The sequence below is a fragment of the Entelurus aequoreus genome, linkage group LG16 (assembly GCF_033978785.1).
Source record: "Entelurus aequoreus isolate RoL-2023_Sb linkage group LG16, RoL_Eaeq_v1.1, whole genome shotgun sequence".
In the NCBI taxonomy this organism is placed as follows: Eukaryota; Metazoa; Chordata; class Actinopteri; order Syngnathiformes; family Syngnathidae; genus Entelurus; species Entelurus aequoreus.
Window position 1 is genome coordinate 42750254 of NC_084746.1, and position 24646 is coordinate 42774899.

At 42.6% G+C, this 24646-nt stretch overlaps 1 protein-coding gene across 1 annotated transcript in view; it reads left to right on the forward strand.

Moving 5' to 3' along the window:
* Window positions 1-24646, forward strand: part of kcnq3 (potassium voltage-gated channel, KQT-like subfamily, member 3) — an 83428-nt gene that overhangs the window by 13719 nt on the left and 45063 nt on the right. The window contains exon 2 of the mRNA XM_062023029.1: window positions 813-1214. Coding sequence (XP_061879013.1) covers window positions 922-1214 — 293 coding nt within the window. The 5' untranslated portion in view covers window positions 813-921. The remainder of the gene's footprint in view (window positions 1-812; window positions 1215-24646) is intronic.

Genomic DNA, 24646 nt, shown 5'->3' on the forward strand with positions numbered 1-24646 from the left:
GGACAGTCTTCAGATGGGGCAGCATGAGATCTGTCAGCTGCTTCACTTCATCCAAGTATTCGGCAGCCACGTCTGACACTGAGTTCAGGACATGTCCAGTGCCTGTCCAGCCACTATAGCATTCTTGGAAATGGGCTATCTTGACCTGCATGCAGCCCTTGTACCATGAACTGGCCTACACCTTTCTTTGTGGTGCTCTCCGATGCATGTTATCATTTTACCTTTCTCCTTCTCCTCAAGCTTAACCACAAATAGATACAGACTTTGAGCCTCAATTTGCTGCACAGCTGCCGTTATGCCAATGTGTTTTCCTAACATATTATTTTATTTTTAATGATAGAAGGGAGGAAAAGGGGGCAAAAATCATGTCCGATTTAGTTTTTTGGGTGGGTTGGGGGGTTTATTTCATGATAGCTACCAACTTCCAATACATAATATCTCTCAAATGACCCAATGCACCATCACTGAAGTGGGCGTAATCATTTTCAAAAATGTTTATTTTTAGGCCATTTATCCCCTCCCCCTGTGTCTGTGTGAAACCTGTGCTTGTCAGTGTCTGTGTGGTATACCTAATAGTGTGTGTGCAGTATGTGCACTCTTCTGTACAGTACAGTGTGCATGTCTGTTCACAGTATACAGTATTTCTTGCATAGTGCGTGCGTGTGTGTGCGCCCACACGCGCGGGGGGTTGAGGGGCCAAGACCATGTCAGGCCCAGGGGGCCAAAATTTCTTAATCCGCCCCTGACTGACACCCTCTCTTCTTCTTCCTCTTCTCCTCGTTTTTGTTCTGGTCACCCCTCTTCTGTTCTAGGTTCAGCGCTAAGCCCCTCCCTCCACATCCCTAAATGACCAGGGGCTGAGGAGGGGGGGAGGGGGGCAGACCATGGCATGCGCCCCGCCGTGGCCATCCAGTACTGACCATGGGACTGCGGTCCAGGACTGTCGCTAGTGGCTCAGAGGAGCACAAGAAGGATTCTCTGGACCAGGGCGGCGGGGGCGTGGACAAGGATGGCGCCCTGTTGCTGGTCTCGGCCGCTCGGGAGGACTTCAAGCGGGCCTCGCAGGGCACGGCCATCGGGCTCCTGGCCAAGACCCCCCTGAACTACAGCCGGCCCGCCAAGAGGAATAACATCCGCAAGAGGAGGATCCAGAACCTGATCTACGACGCCTTGGAGAGACCGCGAGGATGGGCGCTGCTTTATCACGCCTTCGTGTGAGTACCGCCGTCACTGCACCCGTCACACACCTGCAGGTTCCTGAAGATGGTGTCTCTGAATTTCTATGTGGACTTTTTGGCTCCACTTCCTGCTGGAAGTAAAGTCATGTGACAGGATGGCTGCGATCTCTCAGCATCAAGGGTTGGAATTGGGGGTTAAATCACCAAAAATTAGGGATGTCCGATAATATCGGACTGCCGATATTATCGACCGAAAAATGCTTTAAAATGTAATATCGGAAATTATCGGTATCGGTTTCAAAAAGTAAAATTTATGACTTTTTAAAATGCCGCTGTGTACGCGTACGTAGGGAGAGGTACAGAGCGCCAATAAACCTTAAAGACACTGCCTTTGCTTGTCGGCCCAATCACGTAATTTCTACGGCTTTTCACACACACAAGTTAATGCAACGCATACTTGGTCAACAGCCATACAGGTCACACTGAGGGTGGACCGTATAAACAACTTTAACACTGTTACAAATATGCGCCACACTGTGAACCCACACTAAACACATTTCGGGAGAACATCCGCACCGTAACACAACATAAACACAACAGAACAAATACCCAGAACCCCCTTTGCAGCACGAACTCTTCCGGGACGCTACAATAAACACACCCCGCTAACCCCCGAAAACCCCACCACCCCCAACCCCGCCCACCTCAACCTCCTCATGCTCTCTCAGGGAGAGCATGTCCCGAATTCCAAGCTGCTGTTTTGAGGCATGTTAAAAAAAAATAATGCACTTTGTGACTTCAATAATAAATATGGCAGTGCCATGTTGGCATTTTTTTCCCATAACTTGAGTTGATTTATTTTGGAAAACCTTGTTACATTGTTTAATGCATCCAGCGGGGCATCACAACAAAATTAGGCATAATAATGTGTTAATTCCACGACTTTATCGGTTGATATCAGAATCGGTAATTAAGAGTTGGACAATATCGGAATATCGGATATCGGCAAAAAAGCCATTATCTGACATCTCTACCAAAAATGATTCCCGGGCGCGGCCACCGCTGCTGCTCACTGCTCCCCTCACCTCCCAGGGGGCGATCAAGGGTGATGGGTCATAAGCAGAGACTAATTTCACCACACCTAGTGTGTGTGTGTGACTATCATTAAAAAAAATAAAAAATAAAAATAGTTTGGTCGCTCCAACGAGGTTGTTCCTCTCCAGTCCTGCAGGCGGCAATCATGCTATTAAGTCCGAACGGTCTGCACATCCCGCCCCACTCTCACTTCCCGTCAGAGTCATGTGACCACGTGCGCAGAGCTTTTGTGCGGCGTGTGCGTTCTTGTTGCATCCTACCAGGAACGCCGCCATCGTGGTCACACTGAGTCATCTGTGGGGTCTGGCGTCGCTTCACCAACGACGCGTGCCGCCCTCAATATGGCCGCCACATATGTGCTGGTGTCAGCCTTTTGTTAGCCGCCACCTCGCGCTGGAAATGAACGTGCGACATCGCCATCGTCATCGTCATCATCGCCATGTCAGCTGTCAAATTCTTGCAGCGACGCTGGCAAGTGTAGACCATGAACCAGCGAACCCATGATCACCTTTGACCCCGTCCAGGTATCCGGTCAAGCAAGGCGTCCTTCCTTGAGCAGTTCACCTGATTGAAGCTGTTGATTGATTACTAGAAGATGTCTTTTTTTTGTTGTTGTTGCTGAGTTTGCATGAATAATTGTGTGATGACACGTGGCGATGCTGAGCAGTATAGGGGGGCGTTTGACCACGAAGATGCTGATTGGTTGAAACCGAGCTGACCTGAGGCCCCCAGGGAATGTCGGCCTTTCTGACACAAACACGCTGAGCTCGACATTATTTACAATATTCTTCTGTGCACTCTCAGCCTTCGAGCCAAGATGGACGCCCCTCAGGGAGCCGCTGTCGGCGTCGCCGCCGATGAGTTTTGTTTCCGACTTTTAATCCGGCGTTTATCTGTCAATCACCACCGTTGCTGGTCATGTGAGACGTGCACTGGTCACGTGACGGGGTGTGTGTTTCCTGATCAATGGACGGTGTCAGGGAGCGCCATCAGTGTTTAACAATGGCACTAATGGTCACTCTGTGGTCGTTTAATGTAACGACACGTTGTTTATGCGGATGGCGAAGTCGTCAACAAAGCATAATCAAACTTTTAACGTCCCCCCCTCCACCCATAGGGATATAGATTAAGTGGCGGCCCTTGTGTGACCCCCTCTCATCTTGCCATTGGACATGTAGGATTGGATGAAGGTAATCAGCCGCGTGTTTTCTTTTTGAACGTTGCACCGCGACTCGCCGGTGAAGCGGCGCTTGGGTCTTGATGGCGCACAGGAAAGGAGCAGTTGTCAAAAAGCACTTATGTGTGCGAGAAAGCCTCTCCAGGATGGAGCTTCAGGAGGCCATCAGCCACATTATGCGCAAGGTGTTAATGCAGCAGGAAGAACCTGCAGAGAACTATCCACCATTAATACGTGTCTAATAGCCAAAGCAGCTAGATAGCTGTTAAAAAAACATAGCATTCTGAAGCATTCTAAACATGCCAATAAACTGTTTGTTACATATGCTAATATTTAGTAGCATCCTGCACGCTAATAAACAGTTACTGTTTGTTACAAATGCTAATATTTAGTAGCAACCATGCTAATAAACATTTACTGTTTGTTGCGTGTGCTAATGTTTACTAGTAACCTGTATGCTAATAAACATTTACTGTTTGTTACAAATGCTAATATTTAGTAGCAACCATGCTAATAAACATTTACTGTTTTTTACAAATGCTAATATTTAGTTGCAACTATGCTAATAAACATTTACTTTTTGTTACAAATGCTAATATGTAGTAGCAACCATGCTAATAAACATTTACTGTTTGTTACAAATGCTAATATGTAGTAGCAACCATGCTAATAAACATTTACTGTTTGTTGCGTATGCTAATGTTTACTAGTAGCCTGCACGCTAATAAACATTTACTGTTTGTTACAAATGCTAATATTTAGTAGCAACCATGCTAATAAACATTTACTGTTTGTCACAAATGCTAATATTTAGTCGAAACCATGCTAATAAACATTTACTGTTTGTTACAAATGCTAATATTTAGTAGCAACCATGCTAATAAACATTTACTGTTTGTTGCGTATGCTAATATTTAGTAGCAACCATGCTAATAAACATTTACTGTTTGTTGTGTATGCTAATGTTTACTAGTAACCTGCATGCTAATAAACATTTACTGTTTGTTACAAATGCTAATATTTAGTAGCAACCATGCTAATAAACATTTACTATTTGTTACAAATGCTAATATTTAGTCGAAACCATGCTAATAAACATTTACTGTTTGTTACAAATTCTAATATTTAGTAGCAACCATGCTAATAAACATTTACTGTTTGTTGCGTATGCTAATGTTTACTAGTAACCTGTATGCTAATAAACATTTACTGTTTTTTAAAAATGCTAATATTTAGTTGCAACTATGCTAATAAACATTTACTTTTTGTTACAAATGCTAATATGTAGTAGCAACCATGCTAATAAACATTTACTGTTTGTTACAAATGCTAATATGTAGTAGCAACCATGCTAATAAACATTTACTGTTTGTTGCGTATGCTAATGTTTACTAGTAGCCTGCACGCTAATAAACATTTACTGTTTGTTACAAATGCTAATATTTAGTAGCAACCATGCTAATAAACATTTACTGTTTGTCACAAATGCTAATATTTAGTCGAAATCATGCTAATAAACATTTACTGTTTGTTACAAATTCTAATATTTAGTAGCAACCATGCTAATAAACATTTACTGTTTGTTGCGTATGCTAATGTTTACTAGTAACCTGTATGCTAATAAACATTTACTGTTTGTTACAAATGCTAATATTTAGTAGCAACCATGCTAATAAACATTTACTGTTTGTTACAAATGCTAATATTTAGTAGCAACCATGCTAATAAACATTTACTGTTTTTTACAAATGCTAATATTTAGTTGCAACTATGCTAATAAACATTTACTTTTTGTTACAAATGCTAATATGTAGTAGCAACCATGCTAATAAACATTTACTGTTTGTTACAAATGCTAATATGTAGTAGCAACCATGCTAATAAACATTTACTGTTTGTTGCGTATGCTAATGTTTACTAGTAGCCTGCACGCTAATAAACATTTACTGTTTGTTACAAATGCTAATATTTAGTAGCAACCATGCTAATAAACATTTACTGTTTGTCACAAATGCTAATATTTAGTCGAAACCATGCTAATAAACATTTACTGTTTGTTGCGTATGCTAATATTTAGTAGCAACCATGCTAATAAACATTTACTGTTTGTTGTGTATGCTAATGTTTACTAGTAACCTGCATGCTAATAAACATTTACTGTTTGTTACAAATGCTAATATTTAGTAGCAACCATGCTAATAAACATTTACTATTTGTTACAAATGCTAATATTTAGTAGCAACCATGTTAATAAACATTTACTGTTTGTTGCGTATGCTAATATTTAGTCGCAACCATGCTAATAAACATTTACTGTTTGTTGTGTATGCTAATGTTTACTAGTAACCTGCATGCTAATAAACATTTACTGTTTGTTACAAATGCTAATATGTAGTAGCAACCATGCTAACAAATATTTACTGTTTGTTGTGTATGCTATTGTTTACTAGTAACCTGCATGCTAATAAACATTTACTGTTTGTTACAAATGCTAATAATTAGTAGCAATCATGCTAATAAACATTTATTGTTTATTGCGTATGCTAATATTTAATAGCAACCATGCTAATAAACATTTACTGTTTGTTACAAATTCTAATATTTAGTAGCAACCATGCTAATAAACATCTACTATTTGTTACAAATGCTAATATTTAGTAGCAACCATGCTAATAAACATTTACTGTTTGTTGCGTATGCTAATATTTAGTAGCAACCATGCTAATAAACATTTACTGTTTGTTGTGTATGCTAATGTTTACTAGTAACCTGCATGCTAATAAACATTTACTGTTTGTTACAAATGCTAATATTTAGTAGCAACCATGCTAATAAACATTTACTATTTGTTACAAATGCTAATATTTAGTAGCAACCATGCTAATAAACATTTACTGTTTGTTGCGTATGCTAATATTTAGTAGCAACCATGCTAATAAACATTTACTGTTTGTTGTGTATGCTAATGTTTACTAGTAACCTGCATGCTAATAAACATTTACTGTTTGTTACAAATGCTAATATTTAGTAGCAACCATGCTAATAAACATTTACTATTTGTTACAAATGCTAATATTTAGTAGCAACCATGCTAATAAACATTTACTGTTTGTTGCGTATGCTAATATTTAGTAGCAACCATGCTAATAAACATTTACTGTTTGTTGTGTATGCTAATGTTTACTAGTAACCTGCATGCTAATAAACATTTACTGTTTGTTACAAATGCTAAAATGTAGTAGCAACCATGCTAACAAATATTTACTGTTTGTTGCGTATGCTATTGTTTACTAGTAACCTGCATGCTAATAAACATTTACCGTTTGTTACAAATGCTAATAATTAGTAGCAATCATGCTGATAAACATTTATTGTTTATTGCGTATGCTAATATTTAGTAGCAACCATGCTAATAAATATTTACTGTTTGTTACAAATGCTAATATTTAGTAGCAACCATGCTAATAAACATTTACTGTTTGTTACAAATGCTAATATTTAGTAGCAACCATGCTAATAAACATTTAATGTTTGTTGCGTATGCTAATAAACATGCGTCTACAGATTTACTGTTGTCACGTATTAAGGAAAGTAGAAATAACTAAAGTTCTTTAGATGTTTATGATAGCACAACATGGCTAGCGCAACGTCTCAGCCCCCGTTTGTGTGGGCTTTGCGGTTCAGGCCAGAACGAGGGATTGTGGGAAGCAGAGTCATTAGCAACATTAAAAGTCAAAGATGAGTCCACTTGGACTGTTACGATTCTCGGAGGACGGCACTCCTGCACCGCGTGTCGTCATTAACGTGCCAACGCCAACCGTGATGGAGGACGTGAACTCCTAGCCGCCATTACGCTCTCATTCCTGTGCAAAGATTTTACGCCACAAATCACTGCATGACACGAGTATTTGTCTCTACTTTATGACGAGTATTACTACGATAGTATTTATCGCAGAACCAACTGCACTTGAATTACTGGTACTTTCTATGAATTCTACTAAATATTTAATCTGTTTAATGTAGTATTATTATACTCATAATTGATACTCATGATCAATAATAGCACATGTAATACCTGGAATATTAATAGTAAAACGTGTATTAATAGTAAAGGCAATGGTAATATTTGAAGAGTTATAATAGTTGCTGTAATTGCACACATCGTAGTAATATTAGAAATAGGGGTAGTAATAGTACAAATATTAGTACAAATATAGTAGTATTAGTAATAGTACAAATAGTAGTAGTAGTAGTAATAGTACACATGTTAGTAAAAATAGTACAAGTACAAATGTTCCCACATATATTAGTGTTAATGATACAGTAGATTTACAAATAGAAGTAGTAATGGTACACATTATAGTAGCATTAGTGCAAACAGTAGTAGTAGTAATATCACAAATGGTAATAGTAATATTAAAAGTATTAGTAGTAACATTACAAAATGTTATTACAAATATTGCAAATATTAGTAATACATATTAGACATATGAGTAGGAATACTAGTTGTAACTGTAGAACATATTAAAAAAATATTAATAGCAATAATAGTAGTAATATTAGTAATATTGGTTGAAATATTTGTAGTAATATTATAAATATTAGCAGTAATCATAGTGGTATTATAAATATTAGTAGTATTGGTAGAAATAATTATTAGAATTTTTAGTAAAACATTTGTAGTTATAGTAGTAGTAAGATTAAAGAGATTTTTTAAAATATTTGTAGAAGTATTTGTTGTGGTATAAGAAATATTAGTAAAAAATATTAATAGAGATGCTGTAAATAGTAGTAGAGTTAAAAAATATTATTAGAAATAATAGTAATATTATCAGTAGAACTGTCAAAATTAGTTAACTCTAGGGCTGCAACTAACGATTAATTTAATAATCGATTAATCTGTCCATTATTACTTCGATTAATCGATTAATAATCGGATAAAAGAGACAAACTAAATTTCTATCCTTTCCAGTATTTTATTGAAAAAAACCAGCATACAGGCACCATACTTATTTTGATTATTGTTTCTCAGCTGTTTGTACATGTTGTAGTTTATAAATAAAGGTTTATAAAAAAAAAACCATTATTATTTTTTTTTTTTATTAAAAAAAAAAAAAGATTGCCTCTGCGCATGCGCATAGCATAGATCCAACGAATCGAGGACTAAATTAATCGCCAACTATTTTTATAATCGATTTTAATCGATTTAATCGATTAGTTGTTGCAGCCCTAGTTAACTCATGTGATTAATCACAAAAAAAGTATTGCGTTAATCATGTACACACTTAGATTAATTGTGCAATTTATTTGGAGCGTACAATCTCTTTAACCTTAACCGCTGTATGGTCAGTGATCAGATCAATTTCAGTACAAAAATGAGTGAGGAGACTGACTGGTGTGCTCGTTGGCAAATTTTACTCCAAAATACGGCCTGAAAGAACTTCAGATAAAACTGCTCCCAATTCCTTTTGGGACCAGTATTCAAGTAAAATGTTTCAAAAGGTTCCTGGATGACATTCTGACAATAAAATTGCATTTGAGTATGGATATTGGAGTGTTTTCTTAACTAATTTTAATTATGCATGCGAGTTAATTCTGTGCTAAGTCTGTGATTAATCATGGTTTATCCAAATTCCAAAATGTGAAAAGTTTGGTTTATTACAACTAATAATTTGAATCTTTAGGCACCACACGATTCGATTCTTAGGGGTAAGGATTCGATTCAGGATCGATTCTGAATTCAAAATCAATATTTGTTAATAACATTGGGTGCCAGTTCTATGATTAACTACATTACTCCATTAAATAAATTAACAGCTGTAATACATTTCTATATTATTTAAAAGAAAACATGTTTTCTTTAATAAAATTCTACCCAAACATTTAATAAAGCCAAATACAAATAAGGCAACAAGAGAAGTATCACACACATCTCTTTTCCAAAGTAAATCTGTACAGCAGATATGGGCGTCTATATCAACAATATCATTTGCCTGATTAGCTGGACAGGGCAGATTAAAACAAACAAACAATTAAAATCAATTTTTGATTATTTTTTAATCGATTAACAATCGTTACAAATAAGAATCAGGATTTATTCGGAATTTTTTTTTTCTTCTTCTACGTCCCTACTAGAGATGTCCGATAATATCGGACTGCCGATGTTATCGGCCGATGAATGCTTTAAAACGTAATATCTGTTCAAAAATCAAAATTATCGGTATCGGTTTCAAAAACGAAAATTCATGAGTTTTTAAAACGCCGCTGTGTACACGGACGTAGGGAAAAGTACAGAGCGCCAATAAACCTTAAAGGCACTGCCTTTGCGTGCCGGCCCAGTCACATAATATCTACGGCTTTTCACACACACAAGTGAATGCAAGGCATATTTGGTCAAAAGCCATACAGGTCACACTGAGGGTAGCCGTATAAACAACTTTAACACTGTTATAAATATGCGCCACATAGTGAACCCACACCAAACAAGAATGACAAACACATTTCGGGAGAACATCCACACCTTAACACAACATGAACACAACAGAACAAATACCCAGAACCCCTTGCAGCACTAACTCTTCCGGGACGCTACAATACACACCCCAAGCTACCCCCCGAAACCGCCCCCCAAACCCCACCCACCACAACCTCCTCATGCTCTCTCAGGGAGAGCATGTCCCCAATTCCAAGCTGCTGTTTTGAGGCATGTGACTTCAATAATAAATATGGCAGTGCCATGTTGGCATTTTTTTCCATAACTTGAGTTGATTTATTTTGGAAAACCTTGTTACATTGTTTAATGCATCCAGCGGGGCATCACAACAAAATTAGGCATAATAATGAGTTAGTTCCACGACTGTATATATTGGTATCGGTAATTAAGAGTTGGACAATATCGGAATATCGGATATCTGCAAAAAAGCCATTATCGGACATCTCTAATCCCTACCCCTAATTATTAGTAATACTGGAAATATTAGAAAAATAGTGTAGATTTTAGTATACATATTAGTAATAATATAAAATATTAGTCATATCAGAAATATTAGTGGTAGTAATAGTTGATTGATTAGTAGAAGTTCTAGTAGTAGTTATATTGGAATCAATTGTTCATTTAGTTCAGTTAAACAGAAACAGTGGAGCATGTGCATAGACTGGTATCGTGCACATTATCAGTGGCTGCTAACCTGATATGTGACACTAACGTACGCGCACACACACACACTCACACACACACACACACACACGCACACAGTAGCGGATCGATTGGTATGAGGGCCGGTCAGGGGAGGTGGGGTGTAGAACCCTAAGGAGGATGATCTTACTGGCGGCAGAAAGGAGATCCCCCCCCAAACCTGGGTAGTGTGTGATGGTTAAAGTACTCTTTTATTGTCTTACTGTCAAACACAAACAAGATTAAGTTCTATTAGTGAAGAATGTAAAAAAATCAAAAATAATTTATGCAATGATTCATTGTTTAGCAGTCAGAATATTCAGCAACACGCACACACACACACACACACACACACACACACACACACACGCACACGCGCGCACACACCCGCACACACACATGCTGACTGTGCAGTCACTCCAGCGTGAAGTCCACTCATCATTTATTCATGCTTTATTTTGCATCCTTCCTAATGGAGCCTCGCTTCCTCCATCCTTGAAACACTTCCTGCTTCTTGACAGTGAGGACACTTCTGATTGGCTGCCCGAGGGGAAAGACATGTTGGTTTGCTCCTGCTGGACATGAAACTTACTGGTTCATTAGTTCTCATCTATGTTGTAGTAAATGTTGTCCGTGGTTCTATTGTTGACTTTCGGTGTCCATTTCCGATCCACTGACTAAAGAGTTCACGTTGACAACCGGCAGGGGGGGCGGACCAGTGGTTTGGCTTCCTGTGAGGGCGGGGCTAACACACTTTAAAGCCAAATGACCGTCAGCGATGCGGGCCCACGGGTGGCATTTGAAGGGCGGGAGAGGACACAGCCGGGGGTCGGCAGAGGGATCAGGGAATGCTGACACCACGCGTTGGACTTTTCACTTCGGAACATTTACAAAGGACTCCAATGTTCCCTTTTTGACAGGAAAGCACTTTTGTGACTCAGTAGTTCAACTTGTGTCTTTGCATCCGACAAAAAGTAGAGCCGCTCGATGCTGGCTGTCTTACAGATACACATTATTGCCAAAAGTATTTGGCCACCTGCCTTGACTCAGATATGAAGGGGCTCGCTCCAAACTGTTCCCACAGGGTTGGGAGCATGGAATTGTCCAAAATGTTTTGGTATCCTGGAGCCAAGCCCAACTCCTGAAAAACAACCCCACACCATAATTCCTCCTCCACCAAATTTCACACTCGGCACAATGCAGTCCGAAATGTAGCGTTCTCCTGGCAATCTCCAAACCCAGACTGGTCCATCAGATTGCCAGATGGAAAAGCGTGATTCATCACTCCAGAGAACACGTTTCCACGGCTCTAGAGTCCAGTGGCGACGTGCTTTACACCACTGCATCCCACGCTTTGCATTGGACTTGGTGATGTATGGCTTAGATGCGGCTGCTCGGCCATGGAAACCCATTCCATGAAGCTCTCTGCGTACTGTACGTGGGCTAATTGGAAGGTCACAAGAAGTTTGAAGCTCTGTAGCAACTGACTGTGCAGAACTTCTTTGCACTATGCGCTTCCGCATCCACTGACCCCTCTCTGTCAATTTACATGGCCTACCACTTTGTGGCTGAGTTGCTGTTGTTCCCAAACTCCTCACTTTTCTCATAATAAAGTTGACTTTGAAATATTTAGCCGCGAATAAATTTCACGACTAGATTTGTTGCATTGGTGGCATCCTATGACAGTTCCATGCTGGAAATCACTGAGAGCGGCCCATTCTTTCACAAATGATTGTAGAAACAGCCTCCATGCCTAAGTGCTTGATTTTATACACCTGTGGCCGGGCCAAGTGATTAGGACACCTGATTCTGATCATTTGGATGGGTGGCCAAATACTTTTGGCAATATAGTGTATCTGATACTGTCCACCGTTTCATGTCCAATAGCGATAAATGTGCAGCAGCCAGTGACACTAATGTCATGTGACATAAACAAAACACACTTTTACCGTGATGCCACTGCATGCATTTCATGAATCGGAAAAATCTGAAACTCTTTACTAGGGTTATCTCGATGCAACTTGTTCACTTCCGATAGGCAGTCCGGGCGTCAGGGGCCCGCCCACAGAGTAAGCCGTGCTCGCTCTGGGTTGGAAGCTGTTTATTTTATTTGGGTTTTCTTTTTTACATCGGAGCAGGTAAAAATAAGATGATAACTCTCGTATTTTCTGGACCATCGAGCGCACCGTATTATAAGGCGCACTGCCGATGAGCAGGGGCCGTACTTATCAAGCTTCTTAGAATTACTCCTAAGAAGTCTGCTAAGAGTTGACTTAAGAGTAAATAAATTCTTCTCTGAAAGTTGCACTTAAAAGTTAGTTATCAAGCGTATTACTCACACTTTCAGCGAAGTGTAGGACTGAATCTTATGTGTCACACTCAGAGCTGAATTACGACATTACTATGTGCCGTAAACGGAATTTTAGGTGACCTCATTTCTGTGTCCATAGAAATGACCAATCACGGAAGGGAATCCGTTGTCTAAGAATAAAGAAATATCTTGGAAATATTTAAGTGGACAATGGGAGTGTATATTTTGACAATAAACTACAAAATAATACAAAACAAACTAGTCCCCGCCGGCACTCACGCTACCGCTCCCTCTCTTCTATCGCCCACACACTCACTGACGTCACTCACCTCATGGCCACACACATACGCTACTGTCATAACATTTTCTTTCCAATTCATTAATTAGGCAACTAATTTGAAACTGGTGTGGGTGGCTCTATATATACTAGCCCACTGCAGACACATGCAGAAATAAACAAGGAATCGAAAAGTATTAAATCTGTGACAAAAATAATATCCGCTCTGTCTAAACGATACCGTTTGATCAGCTGCTCGTCATCAAAAAAAACCCAAACATTGTTCCTCTCCCTGAACGTTCGCGCACGTCTCTCTCGCCTCAGTGCCATCCCCTGCTGGCAACTCCTAACCACTTAAGACACCTCTGAAGGTCTCTTAAATATCGTGGAGAGTAGGAGTGATTCTTAGACTTAAGAACGTTGATAAAAAGCTTTTATTCTTAAGTTTGAGAGTAGGACTAAATTTCGCAAATTCCCAGGACTTAAGTGTAAAATGGCACTCTAAGAAGCTTGATAAGTACGGCCCCAGGTCTATTCAGGTCTTTTTTTCATACAAAAGACGCACCTGATTATGAGGTGCATTAAAGGGGTCATATTATGATTTTTTCTACATTTTAAAATATTTCCTTGTGGTCTACATAACATGTAATGGTGGTTCTTTGGTCACAATGTTGCATAGATGATGTTTTACAGATCATCTTTAAGTCACTTTCTGACAGTCGCTTCCGGATGCGCCGTTTTGTGGGCGGTCTTATTTACGTGGCTCACCTTCGACAGCGTCTTCTTCCCGTCATCTTTGTTGTAGCGGGAGTGGAAGAAGTGTCAAAAGATGGAGCTAACTGTTTTAATGACATTCAGACTTTACTTAAATCAACAACGGAGCAGCATCTCCTCATCCGTGGCTCACTAGTGCAACAACGCCGGAAATGTGTCCCGTGAAAAACCGTCTGACCGGAACTCTCTAATAACTAAAGTTCTTTGGGTGAATTATGTAAACCAGTGGTGTCCAAACTAAGGCCCGCGGGCCAAGTGCGGCCCGCCAGCCCCTTAAATTTGGCCCTCAGGAAGTCAAGAGTTCAACAAAGCATCATAAGGCAAAGTGCTTTCAAATTAGTCTTAAATACCAGGCGGGCGCTGATTGCGACATATTTGCTGCCATCTTGTGGACAATGTGAAAAAAAATAAAGGTCAACACACATGGTCACACATAACACTACCTGCTCAATGAACTTTGTGGATAATATGAAAAACGTCCAAACACCAGAAAAATTGTCAAAATTGCACCCATTTAAGTCTATTAGAGTGCATGATGGGAAAAATGCAAAACACTCTCTCCACACGTATCCATGTCTGGCGCATTTTAGCTGCTTGATGTTTTTTTGATTGATTACAGTACTTTAAGAAAGTGGTCACGGAAGTAAACAAGGTTGGAGTCTAACTTTCACATACTCTTAAAGGCCTACTGAAATGATTTTTTTTTATTTAAACAGGAATAGCAGATCCATTCTATGTGTCATACTTGATCATTTCGCGATATTGCCATATTTTTGCTGAAAGGATTTAGTAGAGAAAATCGACGATAAAATTCGCAACTTTTGCTCGCTGATAAAAAAAAGCCTTGCCTGTACCGGAAGTAGCGTGACGTCACAGGAGCTAGGATTCCTCACAATTCTCCATTGTTTACAATGGAGCGAGAGAGATTCGGACCGAGAAAGTGATGATTACCCCATTAATTTGAGCGAGGATGAAAGATTCGTAGATGAGGAACGTGACAGTGAATGACTTGAGAGGCAGCGATGGACGTATCTTTTTTCGCTCTGACCGTAACTTAGGTACAAGCTGGCTCATTGGATTCCACACTCTCCTTTTTCTATTGTAGATCACAGATTTGTATTTTAAACCACCTCGGATACTATATCCTCTTGAAAATGAGAATCGAGAACGCGAAATGGACATTCAGTGCCTTTTACATCGGCGAAATGCTTTAGCTACGAGTTAACGTGATAGCATCTTGCTTTAACTGCATATAGAAACAAAAGAAATAAACCCCTGACTGGAAGTATAGATAGAAAATCAACAATACTATTAAACCGTGGACATGTAAATACACGGTTAATGCTTTCCAGGCTGGCGAAGGTTAACAATGCTGTGCTAAGGACGCTATTGAAGCTAACTTAGCAACCGGATTGCACAGAGCTATGCTAAAAACATTAGCTCTCCACCTACGCCAGCCAGCCCTCATTTGCTCATCAACACCCGTGCTCACCTGCGTTCTAGCGATCGGCAGAAGGACGAAGGACTTCACCCGATGCGTTTGGCGGCCCGGAGACGTAGGAAGTCAAGGTGAAGTCGGCGGCTAGCGCGGCTAGCGCGGCTAGCGCGGCTAGCGCGGCTAGCGCTCCAACAAAGTCCTCCTGGTTGTGTTGCTGTAGTCCGCTGCTAATACACTGATCCCACCTACAACTGTCTTCTTTGCAGCCTTCATTGTTCATTAAAAAAATTGCAAAAGATGTCCAGAATACTGTGGAATTATGAAATGAAAACAGAGCTTTTTGTATAGGATTCTACGGGGTACCATAACTTCCGTTACTCGGACTTCGTCACGCGCATACGTCATCATACCGCGATGTTTCAGCCGGATATTTCCCGGGAATTTTAAAATGTCACTTTATAAGTTAACCCGGCCGTATTGGCATGTGTTGCAATGTTAAGATTTCATCATTGATATATAAACTATCAGACTGCGTGGTCGGTAGTAGTGGCTTTCAGTAGGCCTTTAATATCCAGTTATAATCATTATATATCCATTATATTGGTATAATGTGTATACACACACACACACACACACACACAAAAATGTATGTACACGTTTAGTTAGTTTACATGCAGTCGGCTTGTGGCCTCCGACCAAATTTTTTTTAGCCCAATGCGGCCACCCAAAACAAAAAGTTTGGACACCCCTAATGTAAACCCACTACACTGGTAGTTTTTAGCGCTTCCATAGCCAAGTTAGAACTTTACGCCACTATACATTAGAAATGGCAACAGCAGAGAGTGAATGCCCCATAACAAAGAAGATAGAGAAAAAGAAGAAGTTCATCGACTACAGGATCTGCACAAATTTTCAGGATTTATGCAGATCTTCTGTTCCTTATGAGCACACACACATAACCATCACTTCCTTTTTGAAGAACACTTTGATGAAGTCATCTCACATGTGAAAATCCAGGCAATACCCTTCCCTTTATTTATCTTTGTCTTTTCTTATCTTTGCTTACCGACCAATATCATTATCGGCAGAAAAACGATACCAATATGGTCCGATAATATAATCAGACAATCCCTAACAAAAACGTCTGCATGTTTATAAACGTTTTGATGGACGACATCCTGTCTTTAAATTGGATTACATCTGCTGGTCTCTCACACGTGCACGTGTCTCCCCTGGGCTGCTGTAATGCTACGTGCACGAGGACACATGGATGGGAAAAAGTCCGCTGAAAAGAACGCTGGCTCACGCTTTGGTGGCGTGCACCTGTGTCATGTGACCTGCAGGCTTTAAGGGTCACAACTGAGGAGCGCACAACGTCCCCGTGAAGCAAAAGCGATTAGCCGTTAATTATTCGTCTGGTTATTGCTTTTAACCTCCACACACTCTGTGATGGGATTAGATTGGATGTCAATCTTAATCCATCTGAAACTTTGAGCACTTTGAGGTGCTCTAAAAGGGAAGAGTGAGCACGTGTGCCCACCTGCTGGCAATTAGCAGCCGGCCGCGCCCGTCAATAATTGATCACAGAACCTTTCCTGTTCACACACTGCTGGACTTGTTGTTCTGGTGTGTGACATCATCACCGGCTGTTTCTCGTGTGGCGTTCACTGACCTCCGGTCCAATGGGACAATGCCGGAGCTGCGTTGGGTTCACAGTTGTTCTCCATTCACCACCTTTACCACCTTATCCACTCATGGCTTTCTTCGGGCTTCTGATTGGCTGCAATAGTGCTACAGTGCGTTAGCGTTGTCGTGACGACCTGACAGTGTGTGGCTGTGGTCGGTCTCTCACAGGCACTATTCTTCTCCCCACCAGCGAGAGCGTCAACGAGTAAGCCTTCTTTCTGACAACCACTTTGCACCTAAGAGGCTCTCCCCCAGGCATCTGGAGCACCTGTTACCTGGGCAACCATGGGACACGTTGTCATGGTAACCACCGCGAATTACCAAGTGGGGGCGGTGCTTGTGGCGCTTAGGGTTTGGTTCTCCAAAGTGCTCGAATGTGTCGACCCCCACCAGTATGCTGACTCCATCATGTGTGTGTGTGTGTGTCTACAGCAGGATGACACTGCTATGTACAACAAAGAGTCTCAGTTGCCAGGCAACCAGGTCTAAAAATGCTCACTAACCAAAATATGTACACTGCAGCATCCTCTCTGCTTCTGGAAATGTCATCATCTTCATCAACCAGAAGCTCCATGACTAATGTTTGTGTGTGTGTGTGTGTGTGTGTGTGTGTGTGTGTGTGTGTGTGTGTGCCTTTGAGGGATTCTGTCAAATCATTTAAAGGAGGTCAGTCAGCCAATCAGAGCTCAGCTCACTAATTATTTCCTCTTAACGAGCCAGCTCATTTGCATATTGGCCTCTTTGAAGTGTCTCTGTGACCTTTTCTGGGGATAAAGTGCTCCTCTACTGACCTTCGCCAGCTCACTGTCACGATCGGGGGGTCGCAGCTTGCTGCGCGGTTGTTCTCCCAATGCAAAGGAACGGCTCCGGACGAAGGCGTAAGGTAGGAAGTGATTTATCTATCATAAATCATCCAATAAACAAAAACAACAGGGATGCGTGCAGAGCGCACGGGAAGTTAAGGAACTTATTACTTAGCATAGGCAAAAGACAAGGAACAGTAGAACTCAAAAACTCACGTGACAAGTGCATGGAGCAAACACAATGAGAGCAGGACGAGTGACTGGCAAAGGCAACTTAAATAATGCCTCTGATTAGCGCTCGGGAAGCAGGTGAGCGGGCGAGCACTAATCAGAGACAGGTGCACACAAAGAGTGACCATGACAACCAAAACAAACTCACAGGAGCACAACAAATAACAAAAGGAGTCCAAAATTAACAGAAAACACAAAAACATGATCCGGACCATGGATCATGACAGTACCCCCTCCTCAAGGACAGATACCAGATGTCCATATGAAAACAAAAACAAAAAACAAGCAGGGTCTAAATTCACGGGCGGGCGGAGGGAGGACTTGGAGGTGGGTCGCCAGGCCAAGTGTCCCCGAATCCACCGAGGCAAAGTCAAGTGGCGGCGGCGAGTGGAACGCCGCTGCAGCAAGCGAGGCGGGCGACCAGGGAATGGCCACATTCGTGGCCGACGGGGAGGTGGGCGCACTTGGCGAGGCGGACGACCAGGGAGCGGCCACATCCGTGGTCGACGAGGAGGTGGGCGTGTCGGCGCCGTCATGGCAGGCGTGGCAGCAGGCACCGGCGCCGTCATGGCAGGCGTGGCAGCAGGCACCGGCGCCGTCATGGCAGGCGTGGCAGCAGGCACCACTGGCGAGTCTGGTGTGGTTGCAGGTACCACCGGCGAGTTTGGCGTGCTTGCAGGTACCACCGGCGAGTTTGGCGTGCTTGCAGGTACCACCGGCGTCTGGCGTGGTGCAGGTGCAGGCGTCTGCCGAGGTGCAGGTGCAGGCGTCTGCCGAGGTGCAGGCGCAGGCGTCTGCCGAGGTGCAGGCGTCTGGCGAGGAGCAGGCGTCTGGCGAGGAGCAGGCGTCTGGCGAGGAGCAGGTGCAGGCGTCTGGCGAGGAGCAGGTGCAGGCGTCTGGCGAGGAGCAGGTGCAGGCGTCTGGCGAGGAGCAGGTGCAGGCGTCTGGCGAGGAGCAGGTGCAGGCGTCTGGCGAGGAGCAGGTGCAGGCGTCTGGCGAGGAGCAGGTGCAGGCGTCTGGCGAGGAGCAGGTGCAGGCGTCTGGCGAGGAGCAGGTGCAGGCGTCTGGCGAGGAGCAGGTGCAGGCGTCTGGCGAGGAGCAGGTGCAGGCGTCTGGCGAGGAGCAGGTGCAGGCGTCTGGCGAGGAGCAGGTGCAGGCGTCTGGCGAGGAGCAGGTGCAGGCGTCAGCCGAGGAGCAGGTGCAGGCGTCAGCCGAGGAGCAGGTGCAGGTGTGGGAACCAGCCGAGGTGCAGGTACTGGTCTGGGAACCAGCCGAGGTGCAGGTACTGGTCTGGGAACCAGCCGAGGTGCAGGTACTGGTCTGGGAACCAGCCGAGGTGCAGGTACTGGTCTGGGAACCAGCCGAGGTGCAGGTACTGGTCTGGGAACCAGCCGAGGTGCAGGTACTGGTCTGGGAACCAGCCGAGGTGCAGGTACTGGTGTGGGAACCAGCCGAGGTGCAGGTACTGGTGTGGGAACCAGCCGAGGTGCAGGTACTGGTGTGGGAACCAGCCGAGGTGCAGGTACTGGTGTGGGAACCAGCCGAGGTGCAGGTACTGGTGTGGGAACCAGCCGAGGTGCAGGTACTGGTGTGGGAACCAGCCGTGGAGCAGGTGCTGGTGTGGAAACCAGACTTGGAGGTACTGGTGTGGAAACCAGACTTGGAGGTACTGGTGTGGAAACCAGACTTGGAGGTACTGGTGTGGAAACCAGACTTGGAGGTGTTGGTCGTGACTTTGGCGGAGGTGGCCTGGCAGGAGGTTGCGGCTTGGCATGCCGACGGACTGGTGGTGGAGGACGGGCTGGAGGTTGCGGCTTGGCAGGCCGAAGGACAGGTGGCGGCGGCCGGGATGGAGGTTGCTGCCTGGCTGGGCGCAGCCGAGCAGCCCCACCAGCACAGCTCCCGGCCCCAGCCCCCCCCTCAAGGGGCGGATACCAGACGCGCTGCTTGCGGTCTGGAACAGTCTTTACGGGTGGGTGGCGGGAAGTCAGGAGGGGGGCAAAATCCTCCCCTCTAAATTGTCCAAAATGTCTTTTCCCACCCCCCACCTGAGGTCTTTTGGGAGGATGAGAGGAAAAAGTCACTGACGTGGGCGGGGCTAGAGTCCTAGGGGGCGGAGCTTGGCACTCAGAAGGAGACTGTGGCTGACATCTAAATTTCAAAAGAATGTCCTGACAAGGTATAATTTTAGAATTAAAGTCTTTAGGAGGTTGTTGACGCAAGGAGACAGAATTCAGAAAAAAAAAATTCTGGGCCATGACGTCATCAGCCGTGGACGGAGTGACGTCATCGGGGGAAAGATACTGGGCTGCCTGCAACTTGCTTCGGTCCGGGGGAGGAGCTTGCGGGAGTGACGCGTTCTGACGGCGAGGCGAAGCCCTTCTGGACGGCTTCCGCCTTTGCCTGCGCGTCCGGTACTGCTGTGTAGCGGCGATGTCTTCGGACCAGAGGGAGTCGATGGGGATAAGGGAGCCTCCAGGTCCCCACATAAGGTTCGACCTCTCCTCCGTCGAATAGCGAAGCGTCTCCACTTCCATCGCTCGCAACACCATGCGCGTACCTTCATCCATCTCCCTCTGGTCCGTTTGCGGGAGAACGGTTGCTGCTCTCATTCTGTCACGATCACGGGGTCGCAGCTTGCTGCGCGGTTGTTCTCCCAATGCAAAGGAACGGCTCCGGACGAAGGCGTAAGGTAGGAAGTGATTTATCTATCATAAATCATCCAATAAACAAAAACAACAGGGATGCGTGCAGAGCGCACGGGAAGTTAAGGAACTTATTACTTAGCATAGGCAAAAGACAAGGAACAGTAGAACTCAAAAACTCACGTGACAAGTGCATGTAGCAAACACAATGAGAGCAGGACGAGTGACTGGCAAAGGCAACTTAAATAATGCCTCTGATTAGCGCTCGGGAAGCAGGTGAGCGGGCGAGCACTAATCAGAGACAGGTGCACACAAAGAGTGACCATGACAACCAAAACAAACTCACAGGAGCACAACAAATAACAAAAGGAGTCCAAAATTAACAGAAAACACAAAAACATGATCCGGACCATGGATCATGACACTCACGTTGGAGCAGTTGGCGCCAACTTGGCTAATGAGGCCGCAGCAGCCGATTGGCCCTCAAACCAGGAAGTTCATGTTGAACTTTGCTGAAGTTCAGTTACGACACGATGCTGTGTCGGCACCTTCCTTCCTCATCAATGTCTCTAGTAGGGTTGGCCCGATACCAATATTTTGGTACCAAAATGTATTGTGATACTCTTCGATAGTTTTCAAAATAAAGGGGACCACAAAGACATTTCATTTCCTTAGAGGCTTTTTTTTTTTTTTAACAGAAAAGCTTATGATACATTAAACATACATTAATTATTGCAATCAAATTATAATTTTGTCAATAAATAAGGTAGTGAACATACTAGACAACTTCTCTTTTAGTCGTAAGTAAGCAAGGGCTCCTATTTGTACGCAGTAACATTTTGTGTCATTATTTCATTCTATTATTTTGTCTAAATTATGAGGGATAAGCGGTAGACATTTAACATTTGTATTAAATTAAATTATTAAATTAATTATTAAAAATGTGTAATTAAATTAATTTTAATATCTGATTGTTAAAATTTAACAATCACTTATTCTTCTGTTGTTTTATACTTAACATAAGTTTTGGGTGATACTACAAATTTTGGTATCAATCCGATACCAAGTAGTTACAGGGTCATACATTGGTCATCATTTAGGTTCTCCTATGTCCAGGGATTTATTTCATGAGTTTATAAAAAATAAAAAAAAGACAAAAGATTTTGTGATAATAAGAAATAATCATTGTAGTATTGACTCTGTACGGATCTTGTACTTGGTATCATTACAGTCGATGTCTGTGTGTGCAGATCCACCCAAAGCATTTGTTTACATTCAGAAGCGCTAGCTTGCTGTTAGCGGTTAGCTATTGTATCCACCTGCGGTGTGTACTAAAGCATGTTTAGCTATTCCAAGTCCTGCAGGGATGACACTTGTAAGAAATGTACTTTATTTGTCGGCATGGAGGCGAGGATTAGTTATTTAGAAGTAGCTAAAACACTGCAGATTGTGGATGGACATTAGCCGCTAGCTAGCTCACGGCTAACAAGAGAAAGAACTAATAGAATAGAATAGAAAGTACTTTATTGATCCCTGGGGGAAATTCAGCACCGCAGTTCGCTCACAATAAACAGTAAACACTTAGGTATTTTTGTTAGTTTATTTGTCGGCATGGAGGCGAGGATTAGTTATTTAGAAGTAGCTAAAACACTGCAGATTGTGGATGGACGTTAGCCGCTAGCTAGCTCACGGCTAACAAGAGAAAGAACTAATAGAATAGAATAGAAAGTACTTTATTGATCCCTGGGGGAAATTCAGCACCGCAGTTCGCTCACAATAAACAGTAAACACTTAGGTATTTTTGTTAGTTTATTTGTCGGCATGGAGGCGAGGATTAGTTATTTAGAAGTAGCTAAAACACTGCAGATTGTGGATGGACGTTAGCCGCTAGCTAGCTCACGGCTAACAAGAGAAAGAACTAATAGAATAGAATAGAAAGTACTTTATTGATCCCTGGGGGAAATTCAGCACCGCAGTTCGCTCACAATAAACAGTAAACACTTAGGTATTTTTGTTAGTTTATTTGTCGGCATGGAGGCGAGGATTAGTTATTTAGAAGTAGCTAAAACACTGCAGATTGTGGATGGACGTTAGCCGCTAGCTAGCTCACGGCTAACAAGAGAAAGAACTAATAGAATAGAATAGAAAGTACTTTATTGATCCCTGGGGGAAATTCAGCACCACAGTTTGCTCACAATAAACAGTAAACACTTAGGTATTGTTGTTAGTTTTTAAGCCAAAATCAATCAATCAATCAATCAATCAAAGTTTACTTATATAGCCCTAAATCACGAGTGTCTCAAAGGGCTGCACAAGCCAAAACGACATCCTCGGCTCAGATCCCACATCAGGGCCAGAAAAAAACTCAACCCCATGGGATAACAATGAGAAACCTTGGAGGGGACCGCAGATGTGGGGGACCCCCCCTGGCCGACCGGTGCAATGGACGTCGAGTGGATCTAGCATAATATTGTGAGAGTCTAGTCCAGGGGTCACCAACGCGGCGCCCACGGGCACCAGGTCGCCCGTAAGGGCCAGATGAGTCGCCCGCTGGCCTGTTCTAAAAATAGCTCAAATAGCAGCACTCTCGTCAGCTGATGCGCGAGCGCGTAACTGCGGCTGCTTGGCAACCAGCCAAACCCCACTTAATAAAATTATATTTTATTTTAGAGCACATCCACATCCCTATTCACCTAGGCAACCGCAGGAAATGTATATAATTCGGCATTATCAGTATACGTTCACGCGCAGGTATAACGCGGCGCGCTCCCGTCTCGTCTGCTGGTGTGCGAGCCCGGTAATTAGACGGGTGTGTCAAATAAAGGAGGACAAAAGACGCCAGCGCAGAGTGGAGAAAGGTTTGGTTCATTACAGATAACACAGAGTTGTGCCAAAAGTGTACTATAACCAAAAGCTGAACGGACAGCCGGTAAGATTGCACTTTATTTCTCTTTGTGGGTGTGGCGCACCTGTTGCGTTGGTGAGATGGGGGGGGGGGGGGGGGGGTTTCGGGGGGGGGGGGGGGGGGGGATTTAACTGTTTTGGATCATTGGCTGCTAGTGAGGGCATAGAAAAGGGGTATTTTTCTACCAGCAGACAGCGTTTAAAATTGAGTGTTTCACTGCTAAATTAATAATATATTTATATTGAATATGGATTTTAAATATGTATCTAAAATAGGTGGTTAATTGGTTAGGTATTTATGTATTTGCATATTGGGTTTTCTGCTGCATTTATCTATTGTGTTTCTGGTGTTAAATGTATTTTATATGTATCTTGGTGCATTTATGTTGAGACAATTTATTTAAAATCTGAATTAACTTAAAGGGAAAATATTAATCCATTTTCTTGCACTTGTTTAATTGTTAAGTGTTTGATAGCCTGATTAATAATTGTAAATTATGGGATTGATGATTGATTGATTTTTTACAGCATGTTAATCTTGTGGTGTTTTGTCCTTAAAGGTTTTTCACCTACTAAAGAAGCTAAAGGCTACTAAAGACACTAAAGTCTACTAACACTGCTAAAGACTGCTAAAAAGACTAAAGAAGAAAAAATAAGCTGTTTCTTCGTTGGAAAAACTTGCAAACTAAAGGAAAATAAAAGGAAAAAAGTAACTACGGTCTGGTCTTTTGAGTGAAATCCAGAAGCCACATTCAGCATTGGTACATCCCTTCAAGTGTGGGATAAGCACAGTGAAAAAAGCAAAACACTTGACAAGCACTTACCAGTGAGCTGCCTCTATTTTTTAAATGTTATTTATTTACTAGCAAGCTGGTCTTGCTTTGCTCGACATTTTTAATTCTAAGAGAGACAAAACTCAAATTTTTTTTAAAAATCCAAGAAAATATTTTAAA